Here is a 26,091-nt window from a genome sequence, read left to right as displayed (position 1 = left end):
CCTCCCACCCAACATAAAATTCCGGCCAATAGATCAAGAGAGTATGGAGTGGAATGAGCTGGATTTGAAATGTGAAATGAAAAACCTCATGAAAGAAGTTGTCATTAATGCCATTCAAAACATTGGTTGTACTGTAGTTTCATAAATAATCCAATCTGAGGTATTCTGCCAAATCATTGAGATGCTGCTTGATTCTGTTACTGTTGATCAGCAGATGGCATACAATGGGACAGATTGGGATGTAGGAAATTTGGCAGGTCAATTGCATTAGTTTGTTTGTTCCATGGAGTTTGATTTTTCTGATTCTTTGTAAATAACTTGACTTCCTAGGAAGAAGTATTGCATTTAGAGGTGAACGAGGCAATGATGAACCACCAATAGAAATGATTAAAGTGTCCCACTTGAAGTAAGTATGGGTGTGTTCCAAAATGCTCTATTATCCATTAAACCTTGAACTTTCATGGCTTCTGTTTTTATTGTATTAAAAATTTTGCTCCATTGCTATTCTGTTCACAGTACTGTATCAGATATTTAGAGATAGAATGAACAGTAGTCTTTAACCTTGGAAAGTTTATTCGCTGATCCTATTGACAGCTGAATCATTTAAAAGACACCATGCTAATTGCAGTACTTAACTTTGAGAATATAGTGCGTGTTCATTCTTGGGCATCTGGTCTTGCAATAAGCACTATCGTTTGCATTTTCTGTAGCTGGATACTTACATTGTCATTGATCCTGGGCTGCTGCTGCATCTGAAGGGCAGAGCTTCAGAGGTTTGCAGATGTGTTATCTTGATTAGATAAATATTAAGCAAATGAGCTGTTCCTGAATCAAATTACAAAATGATTAAATAGGTCCTGGGCTCTTTTTGCAAAGATTTATATGCTGCTTTTACTAAATGACTAAAAGTTACAGTTTGTATGATGAATTTCTTTCAGGAAATAACATTTAGATCATGTCAATCCAACATAAAGGATGGTATGTTTGTTTTATTTAGGCAGTTCTTGGTTGTGGTGTTCAGAGACAAACCTTTGGAACTGTGGGATATTAGAACTTGCACTCTCCTTCGTGAAATGGCAAAGAACTTTCCTGCAGTAACAGCATTGGTATGGATCACATTTACTACCTGAAATTTAAAAGTTTTCCTGTAAATTATATTGCTTGTATAATTGTATACATGTATTGTTATAATACATTTCAATTCATGTAAAATTGCTAAACATGGCACCATTTCAGTAAGGTAGTTATTGTTAAGGTGGTGATTTGCTGTAGCTCAGAGCAGTTAATTAAGATGATTTCAACTCCACATTAATGTTGCCCCTGAGGATTAGCTACTAGATTTTTTATCTTTTTATACTTGATTGCAAGGAAACTGTCAAGGGAGTAGTTAAATCATGCAGACCAGAAAGGTACCAGGTTCAGTTTGTCGTCAGGGCTGTTAGCTGATCTCAGTAGAGCAGGCAGTAAGATGGAACAATTAAACTCCTAGAGTAGGAAGGGGAAAATATACTCGTGCTCCTGATCGCTGTCTAGCAACGCCTGATGGAAGTGTTTGAATGTTGGATCAGACAGCATCGGGCTCACCTGTGATGCCCTGTGCAGCTGAATAGCCTGCCTGATGCTCTGCTAATCTTCACTTATGATAGTGCCACTTGGATGAGATACTGGAGTGTAACTGAGATACTGGAGTATGCAGAATTGCACCTCAGGACGGAAGAGTCCATCTTCAGGAGAGTAGATGAAGAAAATTGGCAGAGAAAACTAGCAAGAAGAAATAGGTCATAAAATGGTTCTGTCCTGTACTTCTCCCTGCTTCACAATTTGTTTCCTGATTAAAATTGGTTGAATTTTAATGTTTTCTCCTGGAACTACATTGTGTTCTTCAAGCCCAGCTTTACAAACTTTTCAATGAAAATTGTCTTTTACAAGTATTCATTTCTGAGGTATGGAAGTAGCCCTTTTTCTGACAACTGTCTTGGTCTATTCTGGATTTTCGCCTTTGTTTTCCCTATGTACATGTCAAACCAGTTACTTACCGTAATGATTGTATAAACCATTATCCACAGATATGGTTGTGATGCAGGGTACATAGAAGAACTAAAAAGTATATTCCACCAAATAAGTGGTCTAGGCAAAGGAGATAGACACGTCATAAGCTACTGGATAGGAAGTAATGTTCACTTTGACACCATTATCAGACTATATAATTAACTCAAACACAGCAAAGCCAATTGGGTGAAGTGGAAGATTACATGAAAGACTATTTAAGGATGCATTTCACATAAGTTGAATTCATTTGATGAAATGAGCTGCACTCAGCAAACAATAACTGAGTCCTAAGGAGATTTAGCACCATTCACAATGAGGAAAAAAAACAAGCTAAACAATTCAGCCCACATTGGAACTGAAATTGCTGCAGTAAGGAAAGTGAGACACCTCCCACACAAATGTATAAAATGGAAAATAACACTCAATATCACTGGGGAAAAATGCTAAAAGCAATGTAATGCAACTGGAAACAAAAAGAATTGTCCCAATTAAAATAAGGATAAGGAAGTGAGCATCAGCTGATCCAAATTTGGAATGCATACTGAAACCATAAGAACTAACAAGGTGGCAACAGCTGCCATTGGCAAAAAGAGTTCCTCTATGAAAGCGTCTCCTGGGATACATACTTGTGGTCATTAATTAGGAAAAAAATCCTTCTCATAAAAATTCGCAATACCTTAACTGAGAGCAGTAACCCCCACTGCATCCCAAGCAAGAAAAATAAAAAATTCTGGAGATATACAGGTTTGTCAGCTTTTTAAAAAAAAATGGTGAGCTTACAATTGCGTGGAGACTCAGTTCTATCCGTGGCATCTCTAGTCAAGCTATTAACCTATCTTCTCTGGCAGATCTCTGTATGTTCAGCATTATTATTATGTGCTATTTGGCTTGCTGTGGTGTTGCTTACTGTGTAGAAGGACAGATTCCATTGTATTCAGCTTTGAACTAGACAAGGGCATCCCTTGCAGCGAAACATTTGCAGCGGAGCTCAAATGCTTAATGATAATATTGTGATTTGATGAAGGCGCAAAGCTGGAAAAATAAACTTTTATCTTTATCTTTTCTTAAAAGTGGACTGTGACCTGGTAAACCCTGGTGGCCTCCCTGTGGGCTCAGTGGGTGGGGGAGGTGCACCCCTATTCATGCCACTGAAGGAGCTCCCAGTGGCAATGGCCACAGTGGGGGCCCCTTCCCCTGCCCTCAACAACCCCCACCCCACGAGGGCCAGCCTGATTGGCCGCAGCGCTCCCAACCCCCACGTACCTGGTTGGGAGGGCGGTCTTCTTCCATGGTGTCCTCTCTTTCGGCCGCAGTCCCAGCAGCAGCTACCGCTCCCGGTGGCACGGCTGAACTGCCAGTCCTCCGATTCCTTTAAAGGGAGGGAAGCTATGACAGCAACTAATTTGTTGCCAACAGCCAGTAAATGCGGCCTGAGTCCCATAAGCAGCCAACAGCTTTCAGGCCTGTCATTGGGAGCCCCACTGCACCGATAAAGTTCTGGCCATAGAGTCATTACGGCACAGGAGGAAGCCATTCACCCATCGAGTTCATGCCAGCTCTCTGTAGGGCAGTCTAGTCAGTCCCATTTTCATTCTCTTGTTAATCTGGTAATTGTGTATCAATGGTTTAATTTTATGCAGGTCAAGGGGACACCAGCAGCAGCAGTAGAGAATAGAGAGAGAGAGCGGGGAAACAGCATGGACCCGTTCGGAGAGACCAGCAGTGGCGGTGGCAAATAAGATGTGTGCAGGGGTCTTAGTTAAGCACTTATAAGCAGACACTTACTGAGACTGGTGGAGGGTTTTGAGTAAGGAGCTACATGTTTGTAATCCTTTTATTCTGCACAATAAATGTGAAACTGAGTAAATATAGGCTCCAGCATTAATCTTCCATAACAAGCTTTCTGGAGTTTAACAGCTCTATCCCTGTAGCCCTGCAAGTTTATTCCTCTCAAGTACCCATATAATTTCCTTTTGAAATCATTAATTGTCTCCGCTTCCAATACCCTCATAGACATTAAGTTCCAGGTCATTACCACTTGCTGCATAAATAAGTTCTTCCTCACATTCCCCCCTGCATCTCTTGCCCAAAACCTTAAATCTGTGTACCCTAGACCTTGTACCATCAGCTAATGGGAACAGCTTTTCTTTGTGTACCTTACCTAAACTTGTCATAATCATATGCACCTCTATCAAATCTCCCCTCAATCTTCTTTGCTCTGAGGAGAACAGCCCAGTTTCTCCAACCTAACCTTGTAGCTAAGATCCCTCATCCTTGGAACTATTCTAGTAAATCTCCTCTGCAACCTCTCAAGAACCCCCACATCCTTCCTAAATTTTGGTGACTAGAACTGGATACAATACTCTAATTGTGGCTTAACCAGTTTTATAAAGGTTCAGCATAACTTTCTGCTTTTGTACTCAATATCTATATTTATGAAGCCCCAAGAGCCCATATGCTTTGTTAATTACTCTCTCAATATGTCCTGCTACCTTCAAGGATCTGTGCACATGGACCCCAAAGTCCCTCTGCCCTGCACGCATCTTATTTGCCACCGCCACTGCTGGTCTCTCTGAACAGGTCCGTGCTGTTTCCCCACTCTCCCTCTATTCTCTGCTGGTCTCTCCGAACAGGTCCGTGCTGTTCCCCCACTCTCCCTCTATGCTCTGCTGCCACTGCTGGGTTCGCCGAACAAGTCCATGTTGTTCCCCCGCGCTCTCTCTATTCTCTGCTGCCATTGCTGGTCTCTCTGGATAGGTCCACGCTGTTCCCTGCTCTTTCTTATTCTCTGCTGCTGCTGGTGTCTTCAATCAGATCTGTGATGCTCCCTCGTTCTCTCTCCTATTTGCCGCTGTTCGTGTCTCCGATCAGATGTGTCATTTTGATGAAACCAATATTTAAGGGCAGAGAATTAACATGGTTAAAAGGTTGAGGAGTAGGATGAGAACTCTAAAAATGCAGAGTACAAGCCTGGAGCTGTGGCCTATTAAAGTGAAAATTGATTATATAGTAGCATACATTGTTTTTTTAGGTAATTATTATGTTAGGAATGTTATTTGTAGAAGTATATATTGTGGGGATGGTTGAGGAAACAACATACAGCTGAAAGAAATAGGGGAAAATTACAGGCATTTGCTTAGAAATAAGTATTTTTTTTATTGGCTGGCATATCTCAGGATCCAGTAAAAATGATTTGTGTCCTATGGATGTCCCAAAATTTTCCCTTGACTTGGATACAAATAGCTATATATGTTGAATTGTTGAAAAGACTTTTAACTGCTTTAATTGTGCAACATTGGCATAGCAGGTTTTGATCAAGTATTGTGAGATTACTACTTCTAATAGTGGTTACTGAGTCAGAAATATTTTGAGTTTTTCTCTTCTAAAAATTCAGATTTAAAATCCTATCAAGAGCAGTTTGTTCCTTAAATGTGCAAGCACTGGACGTTTAGTCATTTTAATTACACTAGTAGAATATGGATGCTATCATAACAGAGACAATATGAGTATTTTCATAGATTCATAAAATGTCAGTACAGAAACAGGTTATTTGATCCATCAAATGAGCTACCTAATCTAATCCCATCTCTCTTGTTTTCTCCCATATCCTTCAATATACTTTTCAAATATCTATCTAATGCCCCCTCTAAAATAATTTATGGGCTACATTTCAACGAGTTTGTGGCAGAGAATTCCATATTCTAACCATGTATGTCAAGATTTTTTTCTAAAATCATCTTTAATTCTTTTTGTGGTTATCTTTAATTAATGTCCTTTCATATCTTCTCTCTGACGAGTGGAAAGAATGCATTGCTATTTACCTGATCGTAATCCATCATATTCTTGAAGATTTATATCAAGTCACCACTAATTTTCTGGGTTCCAATGGAAATAACCCTAAACTAGCGAGTGTCTGTTCATCAACTAACTAATCATTACTGGTAACATCCTACTGAATCTACATGACAACTTTTCAATTTTTAAAAATGTATTACTTTGTATTCTTTTGCAGTTAACTGTATCTACCACCTATCTGCCCACTTGCTAATTGTGTCTATGTACTCTTGAAGACTTCCACAAATCTCACAAAAAATTTGTCACTCCCCTCCTGTCTACCCCAGTTTAGTCTCATCAGCAAATTTGCTGTCGCTCCCTCAGTTCCTACCTCCTAGATGATTTGTGTTCACTTGTGTGTGACTTTGCCAACACTTCCGGAATAACTAGTATTACAAGAGTTTTGTTTTTGTGTTGAAAGCTTAGAATTCTGTGTTTTTAAAAACTGAGGAAAGGATTTTTCTTTGTGGACATCGAATGCTGAAACCTGGTGGGTTTGGACTAAGTGAAGTATACAGATTGCAAGGTACCTGTTTCCAAATAACTCAGCAGGGGAATGACAGGGCAAGATTTATGATTGTCATGTGACTTGATTGTTGAAGTTAGTTTCACTTTTGGTTTGTGAAAGGACCAGTGAGCTGGACAAGGAGCAGGCAGTTCAAATCTGGCTGTGATCTGCCTGGAGACCAGTGAAAAGACCTCTCTGTAAAGGAAGCCTGCATCTCTTGAAAAGAAATCCTGCATTTGAAAGGTGGCAGATTTCTGTTGCCTCCTGTTTCTGAAGAATTCCTGCATCCAGTATGGTTACTGTTGCCTCCTGTGTTTTGGGAAACCCTGGAACCTGCAGAAAGCTTCTACTGCTTTGTTGTTGCTATGAGTCTTGAGCAAACTGTTTGCTGCACCCCTGCTGAAAGACTTGTGTGACGCCTGCTGCAGACAAGTTGCCTTGAACAGTTTGTGATGGGTAGACATTCATCAGCCTCACCTGGAGAGACTTTGAGTGGCATCCGACAATTCGACAGTGGGGCAACTCACTGTACCGTAAACATTCTACCAGAATGTGATAAACTCTATCATTTTATTTTTTCCTTTTTATTCCTAAGAAACAGCTGTAAACCAAAAAATTCCATTTTGCCCGGTTAACCAGATTTTGAATGCACACGTGTGTGCATGAGGGCTGGGAAGAATAAGGAGTTTTTTAAAAAAACCATTTCACATATAGATTTATCTCAATTCTTTTCTAATAAATAGTTCGTTATTTAAAGAAACCTGGTTTGGTGTGCTTTATTCTTTGGTAGGTGGAAAACATTCTTGATATGCTGTGACCTGTGGAGTAGTAGCATTGAATTAACAGTGCATTACTCCTGCCTTGGTCGTAACACTGGCACATTCACAGAATTATAGTATGTTCTAGAACAGGGTTGTCCAACATATGGCCCACCAAAGGTTTCCTGCCGGCCTGCAGATGTATTTCAAAGATGAGAAATTTCCAGATAACCCTGGCTTTTTAAAAACATCCGCTGTCGGTTTCACAGCTGTCCTGGCAGGCGCTGACATCGGTAACAGTGGTTTGTGAATTTCGGACAGATTTGGGGTTTTCTGGCTGGTTCTGACTAAAAGAAATGTGCGGGCAAACATTGACTACTTGTGCAAGAGAAAAGGATGTCAGGTATTTCACGAAATAAGTGTCTAACATAGTGATGAGAATGTAAGCCGATAAATTAATCTTATTTCAAGCTTCTTCACAAAAATACACATTGGTTGTTGTTTTTATTAAATATTTAATGCCTTTATTTTTTCGAAATTCTCTCACCAGCCCCTATGTGAGACAAAAATGTGCCCCCCCCCCCCCCCCCCCCCCCACACACGAAAAGTTTGGACAACCCTGTTCTAGAATGACTCCCAGAAGCATGTGAATCTTGGTTTCCGTGTTGATTATACCAACACAAAATGATAAGAAATACGACCAAATAAATGTGCAGAAGAAATGCACAATTCAGGATAGATTTTGTTGCCATTTTTAAAAATTCCAGACTTGGTGTCTCATACCACTGGAAATCACATCATCCAGTACTTGAAGTACAGATGTCACCAAAGTTCTGTATGGGTTTTGCAACATCCAGCAAGCCTTCTAAGGCCACCTTGTGGCACACTGTTAAATGTGACGTCCATGCACAGATGCTGACAAATGATGCAAGAGTGATTTCTGACCTTTGATAGGTTCAGTTTAATATATTGTGTTTAGAAAAAAATGAGGAATATTCTTTTAGATAGTTTGAAAACAGTAAAATCCACTATGCTTCTTTATCTACAGGAATGGTCTCCTTCTCACAACCTGAGGAGTCTGCGCAGAAAGCAGCTGGCAGTCCGAGAAGCTATGGCTAGACAAACTGTTGTCTCTGATGCAGAAGCCAGTAACGTTGAGTTGCCTATGATCAGGTGACTTAAAAAGGATGGCTGGATACTGCTGGCATTAATAGGTTTGATTTTGCAAGGCCATGATGACGTGGGATGTAACAGGTAACAGGCAGGGGCTAGAAAATGAGGCTGCATTACCAGCATGCATGGGCCTACTATACCAGTATGTATAATACTAATGATCCCTCCATACAAAATTCCTCTCTCCACCATGAGTTTCCTTGCCAGCTGTTCTAGTTGCTTGCTAAGTAAGAAATGAAGGCAGAACCCATTAGTTTTGGTTCGCTCTGATTCTAATTCACCCCACTTTCTATATTTGGTACTAGGAATGACAGTGCCACAGTGTGCCTTTTTAATTAATTTGGCTTTTAAATCAGTTAACTTCATGCATGAATTATAATTTTCAAAAAAGGTTAAGATGTATTGATTGTGAATTTAATAGATCTGATATTTTAATTCTTCAGTTTGCTGCAGGAGGCAGAAAGTAAAGCTGAAATTAGCCATAACATTTCTGCACGCGAGCACTTTATATTTACTGACAACGATGGACAGGTCTTCCATCTCACTGTAGAAGGAAACTTGGTGAAGGACGGGGCCAGAATTCCTCCAGATGTAAGTACAATTAAGGACAATTCTCACTGTGAACTAATGGTTTTGTTTGCATACTGGCTGAAGTGCCATCAAATTGCACGACCTACAAAATGGCCCATGAGTGGAAATGACAATGAACCAGCTGGTGTAATAAGAGCATTTGCAAAATTCTGTGTTGTTACTGATTGTAGTGCCTAGATATTTTGAGATTGTCACTGATCCTTGTTACTATATGTAGAATCAGTTAACGGCCTTAGGTAAATTTAATTTTTTTTTTATAATCGAAACAAAAGGAGTTGATTGAACACAAGGATATGAGACTGGGTTGATAATCTCGAATGCTAGTTGCATCTAAGTATATTGATGCAGAACATTCATCTGAAGATTATAGAGTATGCTGTACATAGTCTATGGAAAGATTGAGCTTGGTTGACCAAATTAGCTCTTCTCCTGCTTTTGCTGCTCTCTCCCCCACCACCCCATCCCTCACCCATGCTTTCTTGTGTTCTGTTATAACTGTGCTTTCCAGGTGGACTGAATTCTTCAGTCGGTAGGTAAGACACTGGTTCATCACATCAGGGTCTTGAGTTCAGTGCAGGCTCTTGGGACGGGAGTTTCCTTTGCTCATGATCTGTAAAGGTCCCAATATTAGTCCAGTTCCTATTGGTTGCGAGATCATGGCAAAAAGTTGACTCTAATTGAAAGTAAATGAGAGATTTCAAAGAATCAAAAGATTTGTTGATTTTTGTCTGATAGTGGAAGTCCATCACCATGCATAGCTTCTGTTTGCTTAGTACTGAATTTCCCCCCTCACCTAACCCTAGGTAGAGGTTTGCAAGCCCAGGTATCTGTAGGAGTGCTGCTGGATTTTAGACAGCAGATGCTGTAAGCAACACAGATCCCTGGTAAGCTCCCAGAATCAGCACTGGCTTTTGGAATTATCTGAAGCTCGGTGGGATGAATCCTAGCTTCCAGTGACAGGTCCTTTTCTCCTTCCAGTTCATCAGCCTTACTGTGGAGTGCTGTTGCCCTCCCTACCTACCAAATTATTGAATCTGGCACAGAATGAATGATGTGTGAATTGAAAAAATAGTAAGATGATGTAATTGTGGCTGTTTTACTGAAGTTGGGAGTGAAATACATATTGGGCAGAGCAAAGCTTTTATTCATTTCAAGGAGAGTTCTGTCCTGCAGACACTTTGTTGTAAAAGCAGAAAGTGTTCTCTGATTGGTTTATTATTATGGGGAGCAATTGCTGAGTAATAATACCTGCAGTGCATGGTCAGTGCCTTGGGTGGAGTGAGGGTCTTTGCCTGTTTGAATTTGGCTGCTGTGTTCAATTTTGTGCTGAGTTTTGCTTTCCAGTTATATTTTTAATGCAGCTGATTCAGCCATTTGAATTTGGAACTGATGATTGGAAACTGTGTTGTCAGCACTGTTTTAGTTGATTTAGGATTTGCTCACCATTGAGGGAACATTGCTAAGAACTGACCTTTCTAACAGGCAGCCTCATCAAGTTCAAACAGGCAGACACAGTGGCATAAAAATATAATTGGAAATAGAAATGGGATGGACTGTGGGAAGTTGAGTCACTAGGGCTTTGGAGGCCAGTGCCCATGGCACTGACTATATCATGAAAGAAATCCTTCAGATTTGAGTGTATTAATTCTCTGCTTGATTTTACATAACTTCACATGTACATACAACAGATCGCATTTTTGTTGTACTGGTCTGCCACACTCGAGTGAAGTTTAGTATGATTTCACCGGAAAATTGTTGTGGCTTTACAGGCTGAATAATTGTGAAATGGTGGTCTACTCCTAGATTGTACTGCTATAAAGTGTCTCAGCATTTGTATGGTGCTATCCTATGGTGCAGTGTTACTGTGATTACCAGTTGTTTTTCAGGCTGAAATGCTTCATCTAATGTTTAGCTTCTTATTTCTTTACAGTATAATTAGTTGTAAAGCATTGACAGATTTCCAGGATGTTTTTAATGAATTGCTGTTGCATTTGTAGGTGGCTTCCTGTACAAGAACTGTTATGATTACATTCTGTTTTCTGACATACAGCACTTGTGTTTGTATAAGGAATGTTTCTTAAATGCCAAATTCTTCACTGTAGACTGTTTAATGCATTTATTTTAATGAGTTTCTGCACTTACAGGCACCATGTACAGCATTTTTGTCAGATGTTAATGTTTCAGAGACCCATGTGAATTTGACAACAGTGCTTTTTTCAATTTCACTTGCAGTTTGATATGTGAATTTATGAATTAATAAATCTTTGTTTCAAAATAAGAGCACCATGAGAATATTGCACGCCATTTAAATGCAAACAGCATTGGATATTACTGATGGGCCTTATTCATGGTATTTTTTAATGGGGCTGTTTAATACAGTCATCACAACTGTACCTTAAATGTGAATTGCTGTCGGATTCATGTCTGTTGTGACTGATTTTTGTAGGGGTGGGTTCTATTTTTGTATCTCTGCTCTGTTCTCTGGAGAAAATGTCAATATGTAAAAAAAAAAAATGTCATCTATAGCTTTCCTTATCCCATAACGGGAAACTGCTAAATGAAATTAAGGAGAGTCAGTGGATGAATCACCAACAATTGTATAATTAAAGCAATCTGAGAGGAGACTGGGTCTCCACGAACACAGCTTTGGTAAAAGTCCAAATGATCTTAACTTGTTGAGGTGTCGTCTGAGGTCTTGGGTATGTCCAAGGCAATAAAAGATTAATCACCGAATTGCTCAAGAGCAGAGGTGAACAGCAAGGGCAAGGAGATCCTCAGTCGAGATGTAAATATGGATTAGACGAAAATAAAAGTTCATGTCCAGATAATAAGTCATGATCTTACATGTGTGAAGCAAATACAGCCTTTCAGTCCCAAAATGTTCTTTTTTATTTTTTAAATATACTGGTTATATATGCTTTAACAAAGTTGTCTTTAAGCTAAAATCACACAGTACATAAATGCTGATGTGAAATGGTCATGGTCTCAGGTGGATGAAGACTGATTTCTACAGAAATTATTCAGGGTTCTATAAATCATGTAAACAAGCAGAATTCATTGACTAATCCTTGCAGTGTCTATGTGATCTATGTGCCAGAATCCAGTTTGCTGCTGTAGTACATTTTTGTTTTTCTATTTAAGCATTCAATGTGTTGAAATAGCTCTCAAAACTAATTGCAGGGAAGCATGGGCAGCATTACATGCATTGCATGGAAGGCAGACATCCTGGTACTAGGAGACATTGATGGGAATGTGAACTTCTGGGATTTAAAAGCTAGACTTTCAAGGTAAAAGATATTAGGAGTTCTCGAATGTTGCGATTAGTAATAAAATGTTTGACTATCGTAAGGCAGTGTGATGTTTCGGCATTTTGGCCACCAGTGTTTGACGTCCTGTAATGTAGTGATGCAGGTTCAGTTCAGAGGTTTGTGGCAGGTTTTGGGCCCATGCTATGTGGTTGTCAGTCTCGGCTGCATCATTGTCTTACCATGTCATAGAGTCATAGAGAGATACAGCACTGATACAGGCCCTTCAACCCACTGAGTCTGTGCTGACCAACAACCACCCATTTATACTAATCCTACATTAATCCCATATTCCCTACCACATCCCCACCATTCTCCTACCACCTACCTACACTAGGGGCAATTTACAATGGCCAATTTACCTATCAACCTGCAAGTCTTTAGCTGTGGGAGGAAACCGGAGCACTCGGCGGGAACCCACACGGTCACAGGGAGAACTTGCAAACTACACACATGTAGTACCCAGAACCGAACCCGGGTCGCTGGAACTGTGAGGCTGCGGTGCTCGCCACTGTGCCACCCCGTGTGTTTGATTTTTTTTTTTTGTTGAAAAAGATCAGATGTTGAGGCTCATTATTAAAATTCTTGCTCTGCATTGGAGTTCGCTAGGATTCAGTTTATTGCTGTATTTGTTTAATAGAGGAGTTCCTACTCACCGTGGCTGGGTAAAGAAGATCCGCTTTGCTCCTGGAAAGGGAAACCTGAAGCTGTTAATGATGTTTAATGATGGAGCTGAAGTCTGGGATACCAAGGAGGTAGTAAATATGTAGTTTATTCTTTCCCTGTTTCCATTTTGTTTGAAAGTATCTCTTGCAATTTAAAGTTCTCACTCGCAATGCTTAATTTAATGTTGTTAAATTGTGAAGCTACTTATTTAACTTTTTGAAATTGTCACAATAATTCCACAATATGTATTTGATCAAAAGCACAAACCATTGAAACAAGTTTAATGAAATAGTTTTAACTACATTTAAAAATATATAATTAATCAGTTTAGAATATTCTGTTTTAAGATTCAGATGGTAAGCAGCATGAGGACTGGCCGGAATGTCAACTACAAGGTTCTTGATATAGATTGGTGCAGTTCTGATAAAGTGGTTCTGGCTTCAGACGATGGCTGTATCCGGGTCCTGGAGATGGCAATGAAATCAGCAAGTTACCGAATAGATGAGCAAAACTTAGCAGGTGAGAATACACATCCACGTGTGAAAGCATGGTATGATTGAATATGTGTGCTTTTAGCTTTCATAAGAACTGATCAATGCTGCTGAGATTTTTCTTTCAAAAGCATGGAATCATATTTGGTGTATATAGGTGACCGTTTGTTCCAAAGTATGTGTGTTGTAGTAAATGGAAGACTCACTCTGTAAATGGAAATGGTACAATTAGAAAAATCATAACTTCTTGTGATAAATGGTAAAGAGCAATTTCAACTTTCCCTTTCTCTCAGGTTCTGAAAATTATTGTTGTCCAAATCCTTGCTCATCTTTTTCATCCCTCCCTGTTCAAATACCATCAATCTGGCTTTCCTCCCATCCAGAGCACTGAGACCGTAGAGTCATTTATGGCACAGAAGGAGACCATTCGGCCCATCAAGTCCATGCCGGCTCTCTACGGAGCTATCCAGTCAGTCCCACTCCCCCGCTCGATCCCCGTAACCCTGCAAGATTACTTGCTTCAAGTGGCCATCCAGTTTCCTTTTGAAGTCATTCATTGTCTCCAGGCAGCCCATTCCAGGACATTACCACCCACTGTGTAAAAAGAATTCTTCCTCATATTTTCCCCCATATCTCTTGCTGAAAGCCTTCAATCTTTTTTCCCTAATCCTTGTATCATTAGTTAATGGGAACAGTTTTTCTTTGTATAACTTATCTAAGCCTGTCATAGTCTTGTACACTTCTATTAAATCTCCCCTCAATCTCCTTTTGTTGTAAGGCCAACTACTCCAGCTTTTCCAACCTAACCTTGTAACTAAAATTCCCCATCCCTGGAATTATTCTGGTAAATCTCCTCTGCAAGGACCTTCACATCCTCCCTAAAGTGTGGTGACTAGAACTGGACCACAGTACGCAGTTGGGACCTAACCAGAGATTTATAAAGGTTCAGGATAACTTCCCAGCTTTTGTATACCGTGCTTCTGTTTATAAAGCTCAAGATCCCATATGTTTTACTAACCACTCTCAATATGTCTTGCCACCTTCAAAGATCTATGCACATGCACCCCACTCATTCGTTGCCTCTCCCTATTCCTTCTGTCAAAATGCATCACTTGTCTCTATTAAATTCCATCTGCTATCCTATCTATGTCCTGTTGCAGGTGGTTCATATCCTCACTATTTGCAACATCTCCAAGTTTGGTGTCATCAGCAAATTTTGAGATTCTATTCTGTATTCCAAGATCCAAGTTATTTATATATAGCAAAACAAAGCAGTGGTCGCAGCACTGATCCTTGGGGAACACCATTGTCTACCATCCTCCAGTCTGAAGAGCAGCTATTTACTACAACTTGCTGTTTTCTGTCATTAAGCCAATTTTTTATCAGTTGGACACTGACCCTCTTGTTCCATTAGCCTGAATTTAGTTAACCAGCCTTTTATGTGTTACGTTATCAAACGCTTTCTTAAAATCCATGTAAACAACATCCATTTTCTCTGTTACTTCATCAACCTTCTCTGTTACTTCATCAAAAAATTCAATTAGATTATCAAGCATGATCTGCCTTTTACAAATCAGTGCTGGCTATCCTTAATTAACTCTTCAAGTATCTTTTGATTTTTTTTTTTCCCCCTGATTATTGTTTCTAAAACCTTGCTCACCACTGATGTTAAATTAACTGGCCTGAAGTTGCTAGGACTGTCCTTACACCCTTTCTTGAATAAGGGTGTCACATTTGCCACTGTCCAATCCTTTGGCATCTTCCCCTGTGTTCAGGGAAGATTGGAAGATTATGGCAAGCTCCCATTTCTTTTAGCACCCTGGGATGCAAGCCATCCAGATGAGGTGACTTATCTACCCTAAGCATAGCCAGCTTTTTTCGTATCTACCCCCTCTCAATTTTTACCCTATCCATTCTCTCTACTCTCTTCCCATGTACCGAAATTTTGTCAGATTCCACTTCTTTAGTGAACACTGATACAAAGTACTCATTAAGTATATTAGCCTTGCCCTGTGCCTCTAAGCAGATATTACCCTCTTTGTTCCTAATAGGCCCCACTCCAGCTCTTACTACCTGCTTACTTTTTACGTCGGTAGAAGAGTTTGGGTTCCTTTTATGTTGACTGCCTTTCTATACTCATTCTCTCTTTGTCAGTCTTATTTTCCTGTTCACCTCCCTTCTCAACTTTATAAGGCCTGGTTCTCACTTGAAGAATTCACCTGACATGCATCATACACCCTCTTTTTTTCTTTTGTTTCATCATGATCTCTATCTCCCTTGCCATCCAAGGAGCCCTGTTTTTGGTTCCGTTACCTTGCAGTCTCGTTGGAATGTACCTAGCCTGTACTGAAGCATCTCTTCCTTAAAGGTAACCCATTGTTCCAATACATCTCTTCCATGTCAGCCTTTGGTTCCATTTTACCCTGGCTAACTCCCTTTTCATCGCATTGAAATTAGCCCTCTTCCAATCTAGAGGTACAACCTATTTTATTCCTTGCTTTTCTGCATTACTACTCTAACCCTTATGATACGATGATCACTCTTACCCAAATGCTCCCTGACAGACACTTGGTCCACTTGACCCACCCCATTCTCAGCACCAGATCCAGCAATGTCTTCTTTCTAGTTGGGTTGAGAACATACTGATCATGGAAATTCCCCTGAACAAATTTCAGAAATTCTTCCCCTTCATTATCCTTTACTCTAAAATTATCCCAATTGATATTTGGGTAATTAAAACCCCCCAATATCACCACTCAATAGTTTGTGCAGATCTCTGTGATTTCCCTGTGGATTTGCTCCACTATCTCTTGCTATTTGGAGGTCTATAGAATACCCCTAGTGATGTGATCATTCCCTTTTTGCTTCTCATCTCGAAACCAAACAAATTCAGTCCTTGCCCCCTCAAGGACATCCTCCCTTTCCAACACTGCAATATCTTCCCTATTCAGTATTGACATGCCACCACCCCCCACCCCCCCCCCCCCCCCCCCACTTTCTTCCTTCTCCATCTTTTCTGAACATTTAATATCCTTATATATGTTAAGCACCCAGTGCTCGACGTTTTTAAGCCATGTTTCCATTATTGCCACCACATCATTGCCATACTCCTGTTTGTGCTTGTAGCTCACCAACCTTATTCACCACACTTCGTGCATTTACGCACAGACATTGTAAACCTGGCTTTGGATTCCTCGTAGTCCTTCTCAGTCCGCCTTCATCTAATACAGAACTACTCCCTTCTCTGGTACTGTCTAACACACTCAAATCATACACCATATTGTTCTTTTCTACTTCTACATGCTGGTACCCATCCCCCTGCCAATTTAGTTTAAACCCTCCCCAACCACATTAGTGAATCTTTCCTCGAGGACATTGGTCCCAGTCCTGTTGAGGTGCAACCCGTCTCTTTTGAATCTGAAGCCTTCCTTCCCGCACCATGCTTCAAGCCGTGCACTGATCTTCCCTATCTTCCTAGCATGTGGCACTGGGAGTAATCCAGAGATTGCTACCTTCGAGGTCTCACTCTTTAACTTCTTCATTAGCTCCTGAAATCTGACTGTAGGACCTCAATACCAGCGCTTGCTACATCATTGTGTACCACAACTTCTGCCTCACTTCCTTCCCGCTGCTGAATATCCTGCACCCTTTCCCGATGTCCGTTACCCTGGCACCAGGGAGGCAAAACAGCAGGCGGAACTCACGATAACAGTTACAGAAATGCCTATCTGTCCCCCTGACTATGGAATCACCTATAACAACTGCATTTCTGCACTTGGCTGCTCCCTCCTGTACAATCCCGTGCCCATTGGTACCATGATTTGGATTGCACTCCTTCAAGGTGTTGTCACTCCTAGCAGTCTCCAAAGCAGAGTACCGGTTTGAGAGCAGCACACACTCGGATGATTCCTGCACTTCCTGTCTCTTTCCCACTCTTCCAGATGGCCACCCACCTACTATCCTGAAGTCCTACTGCCTGTGGTTTAAACTATCAATTTTAATTAATATCTCCAGTCCTGCTCTATGCTTATACTCTTATTACAACATTTACTGTTACACTACCCCGATTGAATATTTTTATGTTTCAAGCTCCTGGTTTGAACAATACCCTTCATTGCTGGTGTCTCGCTCGCTCTCTCTGTCTCGCTCGCTCTCGGTCTCGCCCGCCCGCTCTCTCGCCCGCCCGCCCCCTCACTCGACCGCGCTCGCCCCTTCTCTCACCCCTGCGCCCCCTCTGATGCTGCCACTCTTTTAAACTCCCCAGTGGTGTCTCTTTCTTTGTCTGTATGATGAATTATAAAATCTGCCTTAGTTTTAGTTTTTATGCTCATGAATTGATCATATTTTATATTTGATTTATATATATTAAATTATATGCTTACTGGTCTCCTTACCCCAGTTGGCTTTCTGTTTCCCCACACTCTTTGTTGATTGTAATGTCACTTTTCGAAGAAAAAAATAATTTCCTCCCGTTTGATTTGACTCCGAATCTCTCTCCCGCTCCCACTCCTTATAAATATGGTTCCCAGCAAGAGGAATTTTAGCTGCAGTGTTAGGATGGAGAAGCTGGGGTTGTTCTCCTTGGAGCAAAGGAGATTGAGGAGATCCCTCAGTTACATTAGGCATGGAATCAGCTTCCATATGTATGCCAACAATACCCATATTCACTCCTGATTCCATAACTCTTGGTGTGTTGTTGAGTAAGCTACAACTTTACAGTTCAACATTGTCAAGACTGAAGCCACCCTGTTTGGCTTTCACCAGAAGCTCTGCACTTTGGAATCTGTTCCCTCTCGTCAACTGAAGCCCATTCAAATGCAACCTGAGCATCATCTATCCCACTTCTACTCTGCGTGCCTCCTGTATCCCACTGCTGTTGAAACTCTTTGCCACCTGCAGACTCGACTTTTTCAACACAGTCTTTGCCCATGCTTTCACTGTACCTTTATACTTGATTAACTCTGGTGAGTTCTTGTTTTATATGATAATGAACTTGTACAGACAGCCTCCTAACAAGTCACTTGTGTTCAGTCAGGTTAACTTGTTTGTTTCAAAAAGTGCAGTACACACCGGGTGAATGCTCCTATGAAATTCCATTCCAGCTGATTGAGATCACGATTGGAACAATAATTTCTTACGATTCTTTAACATCCGAGGCGGAATGACCGTAATATAACACAATTGGTGGATTACGTTCTTTACAGTTTCATTTAGGAGTGCAAGAATACCAGTAAAAGACTCATTCAGATCATTGCCAATGTTGCTACGTGATCAGCTGTGTGAATAAGGGGTTTATAAGTCACGGGATGTGATTAAATAATAGGATGAGAATGAAGCTGTTGGGACCACTCCTCAGCCTAATGATCAGGGTAACAAATATTCTGCAGAATTTCTCCCTCATTGCAGAAGCAGCATAATTGGGAGCTGGAGCAGTGTGAGAGCTCTCATGGCTTTTAATGAATTGATACGAAATCTCTCATTGTTGTTCCAGCTTCCCAAAGATTTCCTTATTAATTAAGAAGCTTAAGTTAACAGCCAGCTGTATCTCTTGCATCTCTCCAGCTTTGTAGCTGTGCTGCTCGAACGGTTGCTCCTGATGATGCTACTGTTCCTGTACCTGGCTGAGCTTAATTTCCATCCTCCTCCTTCCCTTCTTCACCCCCCATCTTCTACTGGTTGTGGCTGTTGCTTCATGTATGTTCCCAATACTGCTACTAGTTGCTTCAGGTCTCAGCTTGAGCACCTATTCTATTGCTTTGATCTCATTGTTTCCTCTCCTCATCTGTTAGTATAAGTTTATAACTCAAGTGCCTTTCTTTAAAACTTGTGTTTTTAATTTAAAAAGTTAATAAGTTACAATTTTTTAAAGAAGATATGGACATGTAGAAATCACTGAGTACTGTGTTATCAAAACTTCTGAAGAATCTACATGCCCTTGCCACAGGATTTAGTTGGGCTGGCAACAGAAATTGGTCTTAAAGTGCTGCAGATTTCTGCCAATAACCGAAGGAGCATTGTGCTACTGCAAGACATTTCAGTGCATGTATTAGAGCATCATTTATAAAGGCACACTTTTTAAGATAAGTGCTCAAAATATGCAGAGCTCGGCTGGTGTTCGGTGCAGACCATCAAAACACTGAATCAATCAAACTGACTCATTTTATAGGGATGGGCAATAAATGCTGGTCTTGCCAGTGACACCTACATCCCATGAATGATTAAAAATGTTCATGCTTCCAACTACTTGCAAATAGGGTTTTTAGTAAACTGTTACAGCACTGTACAGAATCATAAATATATTATTTCTTTACTTTCTTTGAACTGTAAAATTGTAATCCCTTATGATTTAAGTACTGAAGTGCTATTGTAATTCTCAGTGTTATTTATGTTTGTAAATAATACATAGTTGACTGCAGTTATTCGAGACAAATAGCAATCCATTTATACCCATGATGAGCAGGCTGATGGGTGTTAATGCTTATCATGCTTTGTTATTTATTTTCCCTATATGCAGCCTGAACTCCACCTACTGATGGAACTCCATCACTACAGCAAACATCTTCTAACATCTTTCTATTCATTTCTCTTGGGTTTAGGTTAGAGACAGTCAGTTATACTCAAAGAAAGGAATAGGTTTATGCTGCTGAATTTTAATTTCCTTTCAAGCACACAAGAAATTTGCTCAATTTTACTCCGTGACTCTTTGGTATTTGAATGAAGTTTTAGCGTTTGCAAGATATTTGTGTATTGGCTGACTTTTTTAAGTTGTTAAGATAATATTGTTACAATCAGGTGAGGAGCGTTCGAAGGGCTCCCCTCTTCCCCCACCCCTTGTTTGACCACCACAGGTTTATTTCTTTTTGAAGTGGATATACTTGCCATTTCAGTGAGTGTTTAACTGTTTATGTGCCGTGATTGTAAAAAGAACCAATCAGACAGGGTTTCTTGAGTTTAAAAAAGAAAGAGATTAGCTTTATTATACTTAAAATGATCTAAGTAAAATAATAAAATACACTCCAACTTTCACATGGACACACACAAATAGGCTGCAGAGTGGGGAAGGATAGATTGTTTGAATTAGAGTCCAAAGAAATAAAAGGGGTATGCAGTCTGCAGGGGTTGGTGACTCAGCTGGCTTCAGGCTGAATTTGGTTGTCGTGCGACTTTCCTTTGGTGGTCCTGAGACTTGCGATTTGAAAAGGTGGATGGCTGATTTGGTGGTTCTCCTGGAGGCAGCAATGCAGCTGATTTCCTTCAATGAGTCTCTTTCTGCAGCAGGGATATGCCTTGGTGGTCACGGTCAGCAGGCAGGGTTTGAAGCTTGCAATGTGGATTGGAGAGAGAGAAATGAGGGAGAGACCTCATTTTGGTCTTCTCTTGTCAATATCTAGCTGCTTGTCTGGTTGGTGCCGAGAAAACACCAGCTTGAGCACATGAAGGGTGGGCCTGTCACATGACCATCACCCAATGATTCAAGCATGGTGGTTACCAATGTGTATTCCCTCTTGCGACTTAATCAGTCCATGTCTAGGAATTCCCTTCTCACAACCAGGGTCCCATTGTTCAAGTGATTAGGTTTGAGTGGTTTGTTTAATATTCAGGTGATGGCCTTGATGCCATGGAAACAGGATAGATAGTTCACTCAGATTCCTCAGGTCATTGTTCTTGATGAGTCTGTGCAGACAATCGTCTCCACCTCAAAGCATTGGAATGTGGAGTACAGTGATGCAAATTGGGGTAGCCATCTTTAGCTGCTAGCACAGTCACCTTTTATCTGTTTCCTTTTTTAAAAAAAAGGAATTCAGGTTTCCAGCCGGTGGATTAAAATTCATCATTGACATAGTATGTTTTTGTGACAATATGTGCATTTTATTTTTGGCTGCGTTTTCTGACTATGCAACCACTAGGTGGTGCACTACTGGCATATGAGGTCTCATCGACTGAAACGTCACTGTCTGCAATGTTCAGGTAGCTGCCAGTAATAAAGATGGCGCTGCTCAATTTACAGAAAAAAAACAAATTAAACCCAAACCCTATCACCCTTCAATGGCCGCGATTGTGGCCTCCATCTCCCCGCCCCCCTGCAACAGTACTCTGCTCCCTCCCATGATCGCCGCTTCACGTCCCCGTTCCCTCCCTCGATCGCTGCTTCATCCTGCTGCCATTTGCTTGCCACTTCATCCCACCACTCCTGACTGCTCGTCGCTCCATCCGCCTGTCCTCTCCCACGCCCATCTGGTTGCTGTTCCTGCCATGCCGCTCACTTCCCCACCTTGGCGCCCAGAGAAGTGCAGTATGACGTGAGTTGGGTGTTAGTGGTGAGGTGGGGAAGTGGCGGTATGGAGCAGGAAGGCGGTTGGCAGGCAGGAGCGGAAGGGAGCGGGGAGCAGGCGATCATGGAAGGGAGCAGGGAAGAGAAGCAGCAATTAAGGCAGTGATCGCGGGATGCTGTTGGGGAGAGGGTGGAGGCAGCGATCGCAGCCATTGTGGTGTGACGCAACACTGGGACGTCATTACGTCTGATGTCATTACATGGTGATGTCACCCTGCGCATGCGTGGACTCATACCGTGGCAAGCTAGCAAATGTTTGGATGCATTGGCGATATTGGCGATTGCTCTGCGTTGTCAGGAGACACTTAGTTTATTTTTTCAAGCTGCCGGAAATGGTACAATTTTGAAGGGAAACATATTGTGCTCTAAATGTAAATTTTTTGCTATTCACAATCTTTATTTTTCTTCTTTTACTCCTTCTTTGATTTTTCTTGCACTTTATGTTGTGATCAGTCCTTTTATTACATGCAGTCACTCCTTTTAAGATCTGATGAGATAAGGTTTTTAATTAGAAGGTTTTCTCACTAAACTTCTAACCTAGACCTGACACCTGCAGTTTTTCCAACCTAACCCAAGAGTGTCCACATCTTCTAGTTTATATTTATTGAACTACACTTAATAAATTTTATTTCTTATTTCTCATGTATTTTACATTCCAAAATCACTTCTGTTTTAAAGTTTCCTCTAACTTGCATGCTTGCCTTACCACCCCCCCTCCATTGAGTTCAGGGATGATACTGCCTCAGTTGGTTCAAGAGCCGATTTCAGAACCTTCTGCACTTTCTTGCTCATACTTCACCTTTCCTGCTTCAATTCCAACCGGGACTTGATTCCTGTTGGTTTCCTAACTTGACATAACTCCCATCAAGATTTTCACAGGTAATACATTGCAACTAATTAAGATCATATAATGAACATTGAGTATGGTAACTCAATGAGGAAGTTTGCATCATGTATAGAGTAATTACTTCAATTGTAATTTTCTTGCGTAGATCTACTTTGGTGTCCTTACCTCCTACTTCCCAGATCTTGTCTTGCATTAAAAGCTTTCCTGTTGCACCAACCATGGAATGGACAGTATTCACTGGATATTATGCAAATGTAAGTATATACGAATTCTAGCCTTTTTGTTACAAAATTGGTCAGAAAATTTAATAAATGCTTAAAGGGAAATCAATATTTTAGGTGAGCGCATTGCTATTATCATTCTGAGCAGTTGAGATATTCATAAGAGTGTTTACTGAATACATATCTTCAAGATAATTATGGAAAAGGATAGGACTGGTCCTCAAGTTGAAGTCCTAAATTGGGGGAAGGCTAATTTCGATGGCATCAGACAGGAACTCTCAAAAGTTGATTTGGGAGAGGCTGTTTACAGGTAAAGGGACGTCTGGCAAGTGGGAGGCTTTTAAAAGTGAGATAGGAAGAGTTCAGGGCCGGCATGTTCCTGTTAGATTGAAGGGCAAGGCTGGCAAGTTTAGGGAACCTTGGTTGACTAGGGATATTGAGGGTCTGGTCAGGACAAAGAAGGAGGCATATGTCAGGTATAGGCAGCTGGGATCAAGCGAGTCCCTGGAGGTGTATAGGGGATGTAGGATTACACTTCAGGTAATTAGGAGGGCAAAACAGGGCCATGAGATTTCCCTGGCAGATAAGATAAAGGAGAATCCTAAAAGATTCTATAAGTATATTAAGAGTAAAAGGGTAGCTAGGGAGAGACTAGGTCCCCTTAAAGATCAGTGAGGTAATCTATGTGTGAAGCCATGGCAAATGGGCAAGATCTTAAATGAATACTTCTCATCTGTATTTACCGTGGAGAAGGTCATGGAAGCTAGCGAGTTCAAGGGAGGGAACAGCGATATCCTGGAGCATATCAACATTACAAAGGAGGAGATGTTGGAGGTTTTGACGCACATTAAGGTGGATAACTCCCCAGGATCTGACCAGGTGATTCCTAGAATGCTATGGGAAGCAAGGGAAGAGATTGCTGAGGCCCTGGCAGAGATTTTTGTATCATCGTTAGCCACGGGTGAGGTACTGGAAGACTGGAGGATAGCTAATGTTGTGCCTTTATTTAAGAAGGGCAGCAGGGATAAGCCAGGGAACTACAGGCCGGTGAGCCTTACATCAGTGGTGGGAAAGTTATTGGAAGGGATTCTGAGAGAGAGTGTTTATATGCATCTGGAAAGTGAAGGTCTGATTAGGGATAGTCAGCATGGTTTTGTGCGTGGGAAATCATGTCTCTCGAATTTGACTGAGTTTTTTGAGGAGGTGACCAAGAGGATTGACGAGGGCAGGGCGATGGACGTTGTCAACATTGACGTTAGCAAGGCCTTTGACAATTTGACAAGGTCCCGCATGGTAGACTGGTCCAGAAGGTTCGAACACATGGGATCCAGGCTGAGCGAGCCAATTGGATACAAAATTGGCTTGGTGATAGGAGGCAGAGGGTGGTAATGGAGGGTTGTTTTTCAGATTGGAGGCCGGTGACCAGTGATGTGCTGCAGGGATCGGTGCTGGGCCCTCTGTTGTTAGTCGTATATATTCATAACTTGGACGAGAATGTAGGGGGCATGATTAGTAAGTTTGCAGATGACACCAAAATTGGTGGTATTGTGGACAGTGAAGAAGGTTGTCTAAGGTTTCAACAGGATATAGATAAACCGGGAAAGTGGGCAAGGGATTGGCAAATGGAATTTAATGCAGACAAGTGTGAAGTGATGCATTTTGGGAAGTTAAACCAGGGCAGGACATATACAGTGAATGGCAGGGCCCAGGGGAGTGTTCTTGAGCAGAGACACCTTTGGGTGCAAGTACATAGTTCCCTGAAAGCGGCAACATAGGTAGACGGGGTGGTGAAGAAGGCGTATGGCATGCTTGCCTTCGTCGGCCGAGGCATTGAGTACAAGAGTTGGAACGTCATGTTACAGTTGTACATAACGTTGGTTAGGCCGCACTTGGAGTACTGTGTGCAGTTCTGGTCGCCGCACTACAGGAAAGATGTGATTAAGCTAGAGAGGGTGCAGAAAAGATTCACAAGGACGTTGCTTGGTTTGGAGGGCTTGAGTTATAAAGAGAGATTGGATAGGCTGGGTCTGTTTTCCCTGGAGTAAGGAGGCTGAGAGGGGACATGATAGAGGTATATAAAATTATAAGAGGCATAGATAGGGTAGATAGCCAGAGTCTGTTTCCCATGGTAGGGGTGACTAAAACTAGAGGGCATAGATTTAAGGTGAGAGGGAGGAGGTTTAAAGGGGAACAAAGGGGTAAATTTTTCACACAGAAAATAGTGGGTATCTGGAATGAGCTGCCAGAGGAGGTGGTGGAGGCAGGAACAGTAGCAACATTTAAGAGGCATCTGGACAGGTACTTGAATGAGCAAGGCATAGAGGGATATGGAATTAATGCAGGCAGGTGGGATTAGTATAGATAGGCATTATGGTCGGCATGGATGCGGTGGGCCGAAGGGCCTGTTTGTATGCTGTACGACTCTATGACTCTATATCAACATATTGTTAAAGCCATTAAGAGTTGGTAATTTTTCCATGCCTTAATTTTTTTATCAATTATATGTTTATGTTCAGTTAATTAATGCTTTTGTGTATGCTAAAATGGCAGCAACATATATTGAATGTTGCATATGTGTACTTTGACACTTTCTTTCTGTTGTTTCCTGCAGTCTTTATTCAGAAAGTGAAGAGGTCAAGTTACTTATGCTGGAGCAATTGAACTCTGTATCAAAGTGAGTAGGAAGTTTATGTAAAAAAAAAGTTTCATGCCACAAAATTGAAATGTTGTTTAGTTTAGTTTAGAGATACAGCACTGAAACAGGCCCTTCGGCCCACCGAGTCTGTGCCGACCATCAACCACCCATTTATACTAATCCTACACTAATCCCATATTCCCACCACATCCCCACCTGTCCCTATATATTTCCCTACCACCTACCTATACTAGGGGCAATTTATAATGGCCAATTTACCTACCAACCTGCAAGTCTTTTGGCTTGTGGGAGGAAACCAGAGCACCCGGAGAAAACCCACGCAGACACAGGGAGAACTTGCAAACTCCACACAGGCAGTACCCAGAATTGAACCCGGGTCGCTGGAGCTGTGAGGCTTCGGTGCTAACCACTGCGCCACTGTGCCATGAGTTATTTAACATGAGAACCTTAGTGTGTACTGGCATTTTAGAAAACCCATCCTTTTGTGTTTTTCTTTTTATTCAATCGTGGGATGTGGGCATCATTGGCAACACCAGCATTTATTGCCCATCTCCAGTTGCCCTTGAGAAGGTGGTGGTGAACCACCTTCTTGAAGTGCTGCAGTCCATGTGATGCAGGTACTCCCATGGTGCTGTTTGGTTGGGAGTTCCAGGATTTTAG

General features: G+C 41.3%; 1 protein-coding gene across 3 annotated transcripts in view; it reads left to right on the top strand.

Annotated features, from left to right (window-relative positions):
* wdr11 (WD repeat domain 11) overlaps positions 1-26,091 on the top strand; it is a 116,814-nt gene that overhangs the window by 62,780 nt on the left and 27,943 nt on the right. For all 3 annotated transcript variants that reach the window (XR_010977062.1, XM_068052888.1, XM_068052890.1), the window contains exons 13-21: positions 331-406; positions 998-1,106; positions 8,198-8,322; positions 8,766-8,913; positions 12,094-12,200; positions 12,859-12,973; positions 13,232-13,403; positions 22,700-22,808; positions 25,387-25,449. Coding sequence is in view for 2 of the 3 variants with exons in the window: in XM_068052888.1 (XP_067908989.1) it covers positions 331-406; positions 998-1,106; positions 8,198-8,322; positions 8,766-8,913; positions 12,094-12,200; positions 12,859-12,973; positions 13,232-13,403; positions 22,700-22,808; positions 25,387-25,449 (1,024 nt within the window). In the remaining variant the exon portion in view is untranslated. The remainder of the gene's footprint in view (positions 1-330; positions 407-997; positions 1,107-8,197; positions 8,323-8,765; positions 8,914-12,093; positions 12,201-12,858; positions 12,974-13,231; positions 13,404-22,699; positions 22,809-25,386; positions 25,450-26,091) is intronic.

Source organism: Heterodontus francisci, chromosome 20 (genome assembly GCF_036365525.1).
Source record: "Heterodontus francisci isolate sHetFra1 chromosome 20, sHetFra1.hap1, whole genome shotgun sequence".
NCBI classification, from domain to species: Eukaryota; Metazoa; Chordata; class Chondrichthyes; order Heterodontiformes; family Heterodontidae; genus Heterodontus; species Heterodontus francisci.
The sequence above is the reverse complement of the archived record's forward strand: the minus strand, read 5'-3'. Positions and strand labels throughout refer to the sequence as shown.